Consider the following 12322-nt stretch of genomic DNA (forward strand, 5'->3'; position numbering starts at 1 on the left):
TGGCGCACACATTGAGCATATTCTGGCTCTCCCTGTTTCTTCTCCGTCGCCACTCTATTCATCGTGCAGCGAGGCCCTAGCAACAGGGGAACATTTGGGCAAGAAACAATCCATCAGAGTGGCGCACCGTTTTTTTTCCCCCCAGAGGTTATGGAGAACTGTTGATAGAGAAGAAGAGTCAGGTGAGAGAAAGTCTTCGAGGGCCAGCTGTGGTCTGTCTTTGAGCTTCCAGCTGTTTCTGCCTGGATGACGGGCCTCTCGTGGTGTTTATTGATTTTAAAACATGGTGGAACTCCAAGCACTTACAGTTGGTTGGCGACATACCAAGAAAACTCATAAGAAGCTTTTTTTAATGTGATTCATTAAAAAAAAACTTCTGTATTTGTATCTTCACTAGTCACTTGTTGCTAGGTAGACTTCATGACAGTCAATTCAATAATCACCATTGGCCGGTCACGCTCGCCATTGATGCATTTCCATTGGCAAAAGTGGGTACTTATAGGTACTATTTCTAATACCTGGTCAAGGAGGCTTCCAAATGTGCCGAGATGAGACCATGTGAGTAATGTACAGTACTAAAGACCCTCTACATTCCTGTCATGTACAACAGTAAGGACACTTCATTGGTGAACCTGACCAATAAATGATGACTTACCAGATTTTTCGGACTATAAGTCGCAGTTTTTTTCATAGTTTGGCCAGGGGTGCGACTTATACTCAGGAGCGACTTGTGTGAAATTATTAACACATTACCGTAAAATATCAAATCATATTATTTAGCTCATTCACGTAAGAGACTAGACGTATAAGATTTCATGGGATTTAGCGATCGGGAGTGACAGATTGTTTGGTAAACGTATAGCATGTTCTATATGTTATAGTTATTTGAATGACTCTTACCATAATATGTTACGTTAACATACCAGGCACGTTCTCAGTTGGTTATTTATGCCTCATATAACATACACTTATTCAGCCTGTTGTTCACTATTCTTTATTTATTTTAAATTGCCTTTCAAATGTCTATTCTTGGTGTTGGGTTTTATTAAATACATTTCCCCAAAAATATGACTTATACTTCAGTGTGACTTATATATGTTTTTTTCCTTCTTTATTATGCATTTTCAGCCGGTGCGAGTTATACTCCGAAAAATACGGTAATTTATATTTACTTCAGTCAAAATGTGTACTCTAGTAACTAGGGATGGGTATCTTTCAGTTATGAATCATACCACCTGGGAATCGACCAATTTTCAGTATATTTTTGTGTTCATAAATGTTAATTGTTTAAGGAAAAAAAATATTTTCTTTAGTTTAACGTTTGACAGTGAGTGATTATAATAACTGTACTGTCCAGTTAATATATATTGTGTTTTTACACTCCTGAGTCTCATTTGCACGTATTACATGATAGACTTTGCATAGACTATGTATAAACAACAGTGTGTTGCCTTAGCCAGGAAGTAGTCTTTGCCATTTTATTGAATGTGCCAGTCTAGTCTTATGAGTGTTTATATCACACACCAGCTGTTTGATTGTAACGTGCGTCTTAGTTTTTATCATCAAATTTGGAGGTGTTGAAATTGGTATGCAAAACCGCTAATGCTAACCGGTAGCATGTCTAAGGCAAAACCCAATGCAAACTATCATCGAGCCAAGTGGAGCCTTACCTTACTTTTCAGCGCATTCTTCCTGCTTTGTTGGCTTTGAAAATTGCAACATTATGTAGAGGCAGGTGCTTGTTTCTCCGCCAAGTATTTGGGCCGGTGACCGGTGACGTCACGCGCAACAAAGGTGGTCCCCGCTCCGTCTCTCCATCAGTTTTGGGGTTCTTGCCCTGGAAAACGTTGAAGACCCCTGATGTAATGTCAAAACAAGTAAAATATTAATACAGTATTAGTTTTTCCATTTTTTTGTTAAGATACGGAACAGTTAAAATATTGACAAAAATATAAGCCTTTTTGCAGTGATTCTCAAAATCTTTTTTTTTTACCAAGTACGACCTCAGAAAAAAGTTGTCTCTCCAAGTACTACCTTAATGACCAACACTAAAATACAGTAGCGTAGTAGGTCAAAGTATTGATTAAAGTATAATTAATATGTTGAGCCGCTGTGACATTACACACAGTTTGAACAGTAACACTGTCTTTGAATAAAGGAAAATAAAACACTGGACTTTAATCAAGTGATTCTTTGGCGTAGCACTAAATGGAGCCCGCGTACCGCTAGTGGTACACAACCCACAGTTTGAGAATAACTACCTTATGACATTGCAACGTTTGCAACTTTCTAAAAAAAAGCTGTTGCAAATTCAGGCATTTTAGGCCGCAGCGTCGCCTAGTGGCTCCCTGGAGCTTTTTCAAAAATGTATAAAAATGGAAAAAGATGAGGGAGAAATATAATTTTTGTTTTAATATGGTTTCTGTGGGACAAACATGACACAAACCTTCCTAAATGTTACAAATCCCACTGTTTATGTTAAACATGCTTCACTGGTGAGAGTATTTGGCGAGCGCCGTTTTGTCCTACTTTCAGCGTTTCTTGAACGCACCGTAGGTTGTTTACATGTAAAACTTTCTCCGACGTTGGCACAGAAAGACGTGTTTTATGCCACTCCTTTTTTGTCTTATTTTGTCCACCAAAATGTTGTTGCTGGGCGGGAATGCACAAAAGTGAGCTTTGTTGATGTTATTGACTTGTTGGAGTGCTATTCGGGCATATTTAGTCAACGCATGACTGCAAGCTAATCGATGCTAACATGCTATTTAGGCTAGCTGTATCGACATATGTCATGTGTAGGTATATTTCCAATCTAATCCAATCCACTTTATTTATATAGCACATTTAAAGCAACAAAATGTTTCCAAAGTGCTGCACAACAATATTAAAAACAATATTCAAATATTATCTTTAGCTCCACCAATGACTGAATAAAAACAAAAAATAAATACATGTCAATTAAAAACGATTTTAAATGGTAAAACCAATTAATACAGTAAATAGAAATCAAAGTGTTTGAAAACACAGAGGACCACACAACTCACGTAGTGTTAAAAGCCAGAGAATAAAAGTGGGTCTTAAGACGAGACTTAAAACACACCACTGTGGGAGCAGTTCGAACATGGAGGGGCAGAGTGTTCCTGAACTTAGGGCCGACCACAGAGAAGGCCCTGTCTCCCCTGGTTTCAAGTCTGGTCTTGGGCACTACGAGCTGGAGCTGGCTCTCGGACCTCAGAGCGCGCGCAGGATTGTAAATTTGGATGAGGTCCGAGATATACTGAGGTGCCAGTCCATGTAAAGCTTTAAAAACAAACAGCAATGTTTTCAAATCAATTCTAAGATGAACAGGGAGCCAGTGCAAACTCTCAAGAATTTTGAGCTCATTTAATATCCTTTACATATGTCCTCTTTGTATTTAATTTATATTTGCATGTCTCATGACTTATTATCTGTATATAATATTGGCTGCATTTCTGATAGTTGTTTGTGTACCGTTATAGACTACAGCGAACCTTACCCAGCTTGCAAAGATTGTAATAAACCATTAGAACAGGGGTCCCCAAATTACGACCCGCGGGCCAGATACAGCCCGGCAGTGTCCAAAATCAGGCCCAAGTTTAAAAAAACAAACTAAAAAACATATCATTTTTTATTATTATTTGTTCAAATCTGTCCTTTCTAATCAATTTTCTACCGCTTGTTACTCTCGGTGTCTCCTAGCCACTCGGGCAAATCATATTGTCTCAAAAATGCATTTTTCCATCGATAACGTGACATCAAGAGCGCGCTCTTTCAGTCAATCAGTGCACGAGGAATATATATATATATATATATATATATAAATATATATATATATACATATACAGGCCGGCCCCCGGCCAAATTCTTTTAACCCAATGCGGCCCCCGAGTCAAAAAGTTTGGGGACCCCTGCATTAGAAGAAGGCAGCCTGCTGTTTCCTTTAACATGGACACACATATCTATACTTTTGGCCATTCTAAGCCAGTAATTTCCAGGAGTTATCTCACCCTGAGAAACCTTTGTTTTTACGAAAGTTTTCCACTGTTGTAAAAATGTTTAAAATCCATCCATCCATCCATTTTCTACCGCTTGTCCCTATTGGTGTCGCGGGGGGTGCTAGAGCCTATCTCAGCTTTATCCGGGCGGAAGGCGGGGTACACCCTGGACAAGTCGCCACCTCATCACAGGGCCAACACAGATAGACAGACAACATTCACACTCACATTCACACACAAGGGCCAATTTAGTGTTGCCAATCAACCTATCCCCAGGTGCATGTCTTTGGAGGTGGGAGGAAGCCTGAGTACCCGGAGGGAACCCACGCAGTCACGGGAGAACATGCAAACTCCACACAGAAAGATCCCGAGCCCGGGATTGAACTCAGGACTACTTAGGACCTTCGTATTGTGAGGCACATAAATATTAAAATATAACAATTTCTGGAACGAAGATTTGCGTCAGCCTGTGAAACATAGGCATTTGATAGTAGGCTATTATAGCTAATATAGACACTTACATCATGTGTTGCCTTCCTTATAACACTTATATAAGAGTTTTAAATTTTTTGCGGCTCCAGACAGATTTTTTTCTTGTATGTTTAGTCTAATATGGCTCTTTCAACATTTTGGGTTGCCGATCCCTGTCCTAGACCAGTGGTTCTCAAACATTTTTCACCAAGCGTTTTAAAATCGTGTTTTTATCATCTTCGTCTTTTAGCAAAGGTAAAACCGTTTTTATCTTTTAACCTTTTTGAACAAGTCGTGCATGCTTTTATTTCAAGTCGCCTGGACTACTGCAATGCACTTTATGCTGGCATTAGCCAAAAAGCTCTCTCCCGGTTGCAGTTAGTCCAGAATGCAGCAGCACGACTTTTAACAGGGGCCAGGAGATGCGAGCATATAACCCCAATTCTTGAGACTTTGCACTGGCTACCTGTTCATTTTAGAATTGATTTTAAAACCTTGCTGTTTGTTTTTAAAGCTTTACATGGACTGGCACCTCATTATATCTCGGACCTCATCCAAACTTACAATCCTGCGCGCGCTCTGAGGTCCGAGAGCCAGTTCCAGCTCGTGGTGCCCAAGACGAGACTTAAAACCAGGGGAGACAGGGCCTTCTCTGTGGTCGGCCCTAAGCTCTGGAACACTATGCCCCTCCATGTTCAAACTGCTCCCACAGTGCAGTGTTTTAAGTCTCGTCTTAAGACCCACTTTTATTCTCTGGCTTTTAACACTACGTGAGTTATGTGGTCCTCTGTTGTCCTCTGTGTTTTTAAAATTTTGATTTCTATTTACTGTTTTAATTGGTTTTACCCTTTAAAATCGTTTTTAGTCATATTTATTTTATATTGTTTTTAATTGTGTTTAATATTGTTGTGCAGCACTTTGGAAACATTTTGTTGTTTAAATGTGCTATGTAAATAAAGTGGATTGGATTGGATTGAAGCACCACTACAGAAAACACTTGGCTCTCCAAGTACCACCACAATGACCAACATTAAAATACAGTTTGCGATAATTTTTACTATTATATTTGTACATACCGTATTTGCTGATGTTGTTGTTGTTGTCTCTCTGTTTTATCGCCCTTTTGTCCCCACAATTTCCCCCTTTTTCTTCTTCTTTCCATCGCCTCGTGCTGCGGTCTAGCTGCATCAAACTTTAAATAAATCAGTTTAATAAAGTCAAACACAAACAAGGCAACAAGAGAAGTATTCTACACTTCTCTTTTGGAAAATACATCTATTCAGCAGATATAGGCATCTACATCAACATTATGTATTGCCTTAGTGCAGCGGTGTCAAACATACGGCCCGAGGGCCGGATCAGGCCCGCGAACAGGTTTTATCCGGCACACGGGATGAGTTTGCTAAGTATAAAAATTAACCTGAAATTTTTTAATGAACGAAACAGCTGTTCTAAATGTGTCCACTGGATGTCGCATTAGCAATTCTTTGTATCTTTGTAGATGATGCTACATATGTACAAAATAAACCACATGATGTTAGTACATCAGTCGAGGAAAATGATCAAACTACATAAATAACATCCTGTAATTTGATTTTGATATAATTTTTTTGATCTTGATAGATTGAAAATTAACACCAATGAGTTGTCTGATTAACATTATCACATAATTTACTCAGAAAATATAAATAACGATAAATAAATTATTAACCGCAACATGGAAGTGTGAAAGAACCCCAACAACATTATGATTAATACATTTTCAGAATGTGCTTGTGTCAGAATAATTGTATCTAAGTTATCACAAAACTTTGTCTTTCAATGAGTTCCCGGCAAGAAGGCAAAAGTTGTCTTTGATCCTACCAAGAAGAAGTAAAAACTTGTCAAACTCCACTGTGTAGGATGGGAAGCAAGCGACATGAAGGTGTTCTGTTACTTTGATGTATTGTAATCCACAGAAAGATTTTGTCTTGACCCGAGAACGAGAACTGTAATTTTGTACCTGGTAATTGTTATATATTGTAAATATGTTATAAACATAATATATCTGTATATATAATATACTGTACACATATTATGTATATATTCTTATATATGTTATATTTTATATCGCTATATTTAGTCTATTTATACCTGCATTGTCCTTTCCATCCTTACACTTTCCATCATTGTAACTGAGCTACTGTGTTGAACACTCCCTTGTGGATCATTAAAGTTTGTCTAAGTCTAAGTCTAACTACAAAGCGGAGAGGAAGCAGGACCAGACTCCCCTCCAGGCGACCTTTTCTTTGAACTGTTTTACGACCTTTTCTTTGAACTGTTTGTAATCAAAGGTGATGGCTGTTTACGACCCCGGTCCCTTTAGAAACAGCTGTTGCCATGTACTCAGGGAAAGTCCAAATAAAAGAGGAGGCGTACAATCTTTCGTCAGAGCGTGGGGGAACTGTGCAAAGACTACAGTCCAGACGTTTCTCCTCATTGAGCCAAATTTAATTCTGTCTCTGTTTAATTCCTTGCTTCTTGTCTTGTTTAATAGATGTCATCAGTGTTTGAACCTGACAGCTTGTTCTATTTTTAATCAAAGAAAACAATATGAAGTTGTCTTTATTTTTAAGTTATCGTGCTGTGATTTTATCGGTCCTGCCCACTTGGGAGTAGATTTTTCTCCATGTGGCCCCCGATATAAAACGAGTTTGACACCCCTGCCTTAGTGGCTGGACAGGACAAAAAAAAATAAAAAAATACAGTCGCATAGTAGGCATAAGTATTCATTAAAAACAAGACAAATGTTTTAATTAACATGTATATTTAATATATTTGGCCACACAAAGTTTGAACAGTAACACTGTGTTTGAGTATAGGAAAGCACACTGTATTTAGATCATGAATCCAATATTGGGCGTACCACTACATGGAGCCTGCATACGACTAATGGTGCACAAACACAGTTGACAGACTCATTCTATTGTCTACATGTCGATTTTAATGTCTGAAAAAAAACCAGTACTCCAATATCTACTTCCTGTCCTTTCAGATCGCAGGCTTCATCAACGCCATTCGCCCGTTTTGCGGCGACGACGAGAACCTGACCGCCTTCCGCTTCTACGCCTTCAACCCCATCGTGGACCCCTGGGTCTTCATCATCTGCCGTAAGTCCGTCTTGAGACACCTGCGCTCGCTGCTGAGCTGCCGTTTCGGCAAAGGGGCCGGTGTGAAGAACCCGGCCAACAGTGCCATGTCTTTGCCCCTGGAGGCCCACATCCGGCGCCACTCTTCCGACGCGTTGCAGAGCAACTTCTACTCGGGGTTGCCGGCGTCGCCTAGTAAAAGCTCGCCGCTGTGCAAGTGATGGAGGCCGCTTGAATAAAGACCGCTCGGTACTGGCCAGTGACTCTTCGGACTGGTGCGCGTGCGACCGAGAGCGCTGCGAGTCGAGGGACACGTTGAGGTCATGTGACCAATAATGGCTAACATACTGTAACTTAGCCCCGCCCACCATAGCCACAACCTTAGGTATTGAGACCGCTCTTTTGTTATAAGATGATGCTAGTGTTCCTAATAATGTGGCCGTGGGGTGTTATTCATGAACGTTTACAGTTGATTCTCAACCAAAGATGAAGGGATTTGATTGGCCAGGACTTTTCAGTGTTGCGTAAGTTGATATTTATATAAGAAGACGGTGAAATTTCCCCACGTGAATTATTGGTGTGGAGGGGTTTTACTCAAATGACCAAGTATCGGTTCGTTGATCAAGTGTGAGCATCTGAACCTTGCCCAGCAGGCACAAGACATTGATACAACGTTGATTGTACACCATATTGCCAAAAGTATTTGGCCACCCATCCAAATTATCAGGATCAGGTGTCCTAATCACTTGGCCCGGCCACAGGTGTTTAAAATCAAGCACTTAGGCATGGAGACTGTTTCTACAAATATTTGTGAAAGAAACAATTTCCAGCGTGGAACTGTCATAGGATGCCACCTGTGCAACAAATCCAGTCGTGAAATTTCCTCGCTACTAAATATTCCAAAGTCAACTGTCGGCTTTATTATAAGAAAATGGGAGAGTTTGGGAACAACAGCAACCCAGCCACAAAGTGGTAGGCCCCGTAAACTGACAGAGAGGGGTCAGCGGATGCTGAAGCGCATAGGGCAAAGACTTTCTGCACAGTCAGTTGCTACAGAGCTCCAAACTTCATGTGACCTTCCAATTAGCCCATGTACAGAACGCAGAGAGCTTCATGGAATGGGTTTCCATGGCCGAGCAGCTGCATAAAAGCCATACATCACCAAGTCCAATGCAAAGCATGTTGCCACTGGACTCTAGTGCAGTGGGGACGCCTTCTCTGGACTGATGAATCATGCTTTTCCATCTGGCAATCTGATGGACGAGTCTGGGTTTGGAGGTTGCCAGGAGAACGGTACATTTCGGACTGCATTGTGCCGAGTGTGACATTTGGTGGAGGAGGAATTATGGTGTGGGGTTGTTTTTCAGGAGTTGGGCCTCATTTCCAGTGAAATGAACTTTGAATCCTCCAGGATACCAAAACATTTTGAACAATTCCATGCTCCCAACCTTGTGGGAACAGTTTGGAGCGGGCCCCTTCCTCTTCCAACATGACTGTGCACCAGTGCACAAAGCAAGGTCCATAAATACATGGATAACAGACTCTGGTGTGGATGAACTTGACTGGCCTGCACAGAGTCCTGACCTGAACCCAATAGAACACCTTTGGGATGAATTAAAACGGAAACTGAGAGCTAGGCCTTCTCGACCAACATCAGTGTGTGACCTCACTAATGCGCTTTTGGAAGAATGGTGGAAAATTCCTATAAACACACTCCGCAACCTTGTGGTCAGCCTTCCCAGAAGAGTTGAAGCTGTAATAGCTGCAAAAGGTGGACCGACATCATATTGAACCCTATGGGTTAGGAATGGGATGGCACTTCAAGTTCATATGTGAGTTAAGGCAGGTGGCCAAATACTTTTGGCAATATAGTGTATGTACATGTCCTTTAAAACTGACTGTAAAAAACTGCTGCAAAATAGTATTTGTAAATTGAGACAAGGTTGATGTCCAAGGTTGGATCCATGTTGTTGATTGGGAAATCAACGTCACAACCTGACATTGAATAAATGTCGTCAAAAAGCATGTTGTTTCAACGTTGCATTTGTGTTGTAGAATATTGGTTGGGAAACGACCAAAAATCAATGGTCAAATCAACGTCGGCAAAAGGGATGTTGTTTCAACGTTATGTTTGAGTTGCTCAGCGTCAGGACCTCATTGAACAAGTTGTCAATGTTGTTATAAAGTCTTGTGCCTGCTGGGTGGTATGCACCAGACAACTGGACCAGTTTGAGACACTTGAGCTCCAAATGGCTTCACAGACCAAAGACACGACGGGCGAGTCAGCAAAAAGCATGCAGAAGTGACAAATGTCTGATGAAGTACCGTACCAAGTTTATTTATAGAGCCTTTTAAAAATGCATTGGAAATGCTGTCTCTCTGCTCTGCTCTCTCTGCGCGTCTGTGTGTGCTCTGTAAAAGTATGTTTTGGAAGCTTTTTGTCAAATACGGGCTGGTAAAATATAGCAGCAGAATATAATAATTTGTCACGAATGGTGTCCTAAGTTCATCCTTTTGTGCATACGTCGTGGACCAAATTTAGCCAAACGTCCTAAATCCGATACCTACACGGGTGCTCAAAACATGGAGATATTTATTTATGTCGATTCTTAATCGATCCATAATTTTTGAATATCGGTAAAAAAAAATTTTTTTCGCTATTGTTTTAAGAATCAATTTTTAAATAAAAACATTATACAACCATTATTGATTTTATTGTTATTAATACTGTTTTTATTTTATTTTATTTTTGTCTTCTGAATTGCTTTGTGAATTTATTTTCGAAAAATTTATGTAAATGAAATTTTAACATTTAAAAAAAAAATGTTTTTTTAGGCCAACACTGCCCGTATAAGTCCTATGTCAGCAGCCAAGAGGAGCTTTTGTAACCTATAAGCTGTTTTGAAAAGGTTTTATTGTAATTTACACACCAAAACAGATTGCAAGAATTGTATTGAATCGGGTTCTGAATCGAATCCTCTCCCCAAGAATCGGAATCAAATCGAGTCGTGAGGTGCCCAAAGATTCCCACCTACAGTATTTATATTGACCTCTTTCAAGCTCACACAATCACTGATGGTACAGTAACTAGTTGCCATCTATTTGTTTGCACGAATTCAATGAAACTTTATTATTCACATAAGTGTGTTTCACGCTTAAAACGTTTAGAAATTCCCAAATTGAATGTACACTATTTATATTTTCAGTATGTTGTGACACCACAAAATAGGATTTAAACCCCAACGTCTTTGCATGGACATTTGATGGTCTATCTCAGTGGTTCTCAAACTTTTCTCACCGAGAACCGCCTCAGAAAACACGTGGCTCCCCTATTGCCACCATAATGACCAACATTAAAACACAGAAGCGCAGTAGGCCTAAGTATTCATTAAAAGCAATGCTTTATTGAGCAAATGTATTTAATATTTTTGGCCACTGTAACATTACACACAGTTTGAATATAGAACAATAAAACACTGTGCTTAAATAACTAATCAAATAAAATTAATTGCACATAATTAAGTGATTATTTCTTTGGTGCAGCTGTGACTTGTAGTTGTGAGTGGCGGCTTTTGCAAATGTATTTATTATGCCTTATTAATTGACATTCATTCGTGCATGACGCCGACACAGGTGCTTGTTGTGACTCGTTGCACAGTGACATGTGATTCCATTAGGATGAACGTAAGATTTTTTAAATTGCACTGTACTTTTTTTTTTCTGTGTGAGAAATGCAATGTTAGCAAAGAAAACAGGTATGGTACTGCATGTATAAAGTGTATATGTTGGCAATGAGAAATATATCAGACTTTTTTTTTGGGGGGGGGGGGCTGATTTTGTGGCAGTATGTTGTGATTGTGGACGCAAATGATGCCTATTTTATGAAATATAGGCTATTTTAAAGTAAACTGAAATGACTAAATGTGTTTTTACTGCACTTTTGTGGGAATTTTGCCCATCATCCACATTCCCTTTGTTCTAATTATTGAAAAATGGCTTGTAGAGGCAGCAAACAATGCAGGTAATAGGACTCCGCCTTTAAATCCCTCTAAAAAAACCTCCACCAACTAATTTGATATGTGATAATACAGGCTGTCAACCAGTGAAACGCAGCGTGAGACCATCGTAACATTGCTAGAAAGCATTTTTCTTTTTAAATCTGAGGAGTGAAAATGATTCTGAATGTAGCAGCTCAAGGAGAACACATGTGCTGAAAGATACAACCATCCCGGTGAAAGCAAACCTTGTAGGTCACTGTTTTGTGTTCTTATTTGAAACGTTTAGCGCAGGGCTGTCCAAAGTGTGTAATTTTTCAACGTCCCCCGGCACATTCTAAAAATACTAAAAGTCGTTTTTTATATAAAAAAAAGTGAAATAAAATGTCAAACAGATCAAATGTAACTAGAACATGTTGCAATATTGATTCTAATAACTAATAACGCTGATGTTTATTTCTTTAAAGCTGTCATTGGTCCAAAAATAAGAATTAATCAAAATCAATGTTTTAAATTATTGACCTATTCAAAGCTCCAATTACTTTACATCAAATATTCCATTTTAAAATATTCTTTTGGGTTGCGATTGCCCTTTTGGATCCACAATAATTTATTTGGGAAGTTTTTGCATGTTTCGTGTTTTTGCCTTAAAAATCTGTTATTTTTCTCAGATATTTAAGTGCTGAAAATTAATAGTAATAAATAAATGCCA

General features: G+C 39.4%; 1 protein-coding gene across 1 annotated transcript in view; it reads left to right on the forward strand.

Moving 5' to 3' along the window:
• ptgir (prostaglandin I2 receptor) overlaps positions 1 to 11405 on the forward strand; it is a 70448-nt gene extending 59043 nt beyond the window's left edge. Inside the window, exon 3 of the mRNA XM_061972904.2 lies at positions 7522 to 11405. Coding sequence (XP_061828888.1) covers positions 7522 to 7836 — 315 coding nt within the window. The 3' untranslated portion in view covers positions 7837 to 11405. The remainder of the gene's footprint in view (positions 1 to 7521) is intronic.
• Positions 11406 to 12322: the final 917 nt, after the last annotated feature.

This window comes from Nerophis lumbriciformis, linkage group LG17 (genome assembly GCF_033978685.3).
Source record: "Nerophis lumbriciformis linkage group LG17, RoL_Nlum_v2.1, whole genome shotgun sequence".
In the NCBI taxonomy this organism is placed as follows: Eukaryota; Metazoa; Chordata; class Actinopteri; order Syngnathiformes; family Syngnathidae; genus Nerophis; species Nerophis lumbriciformis.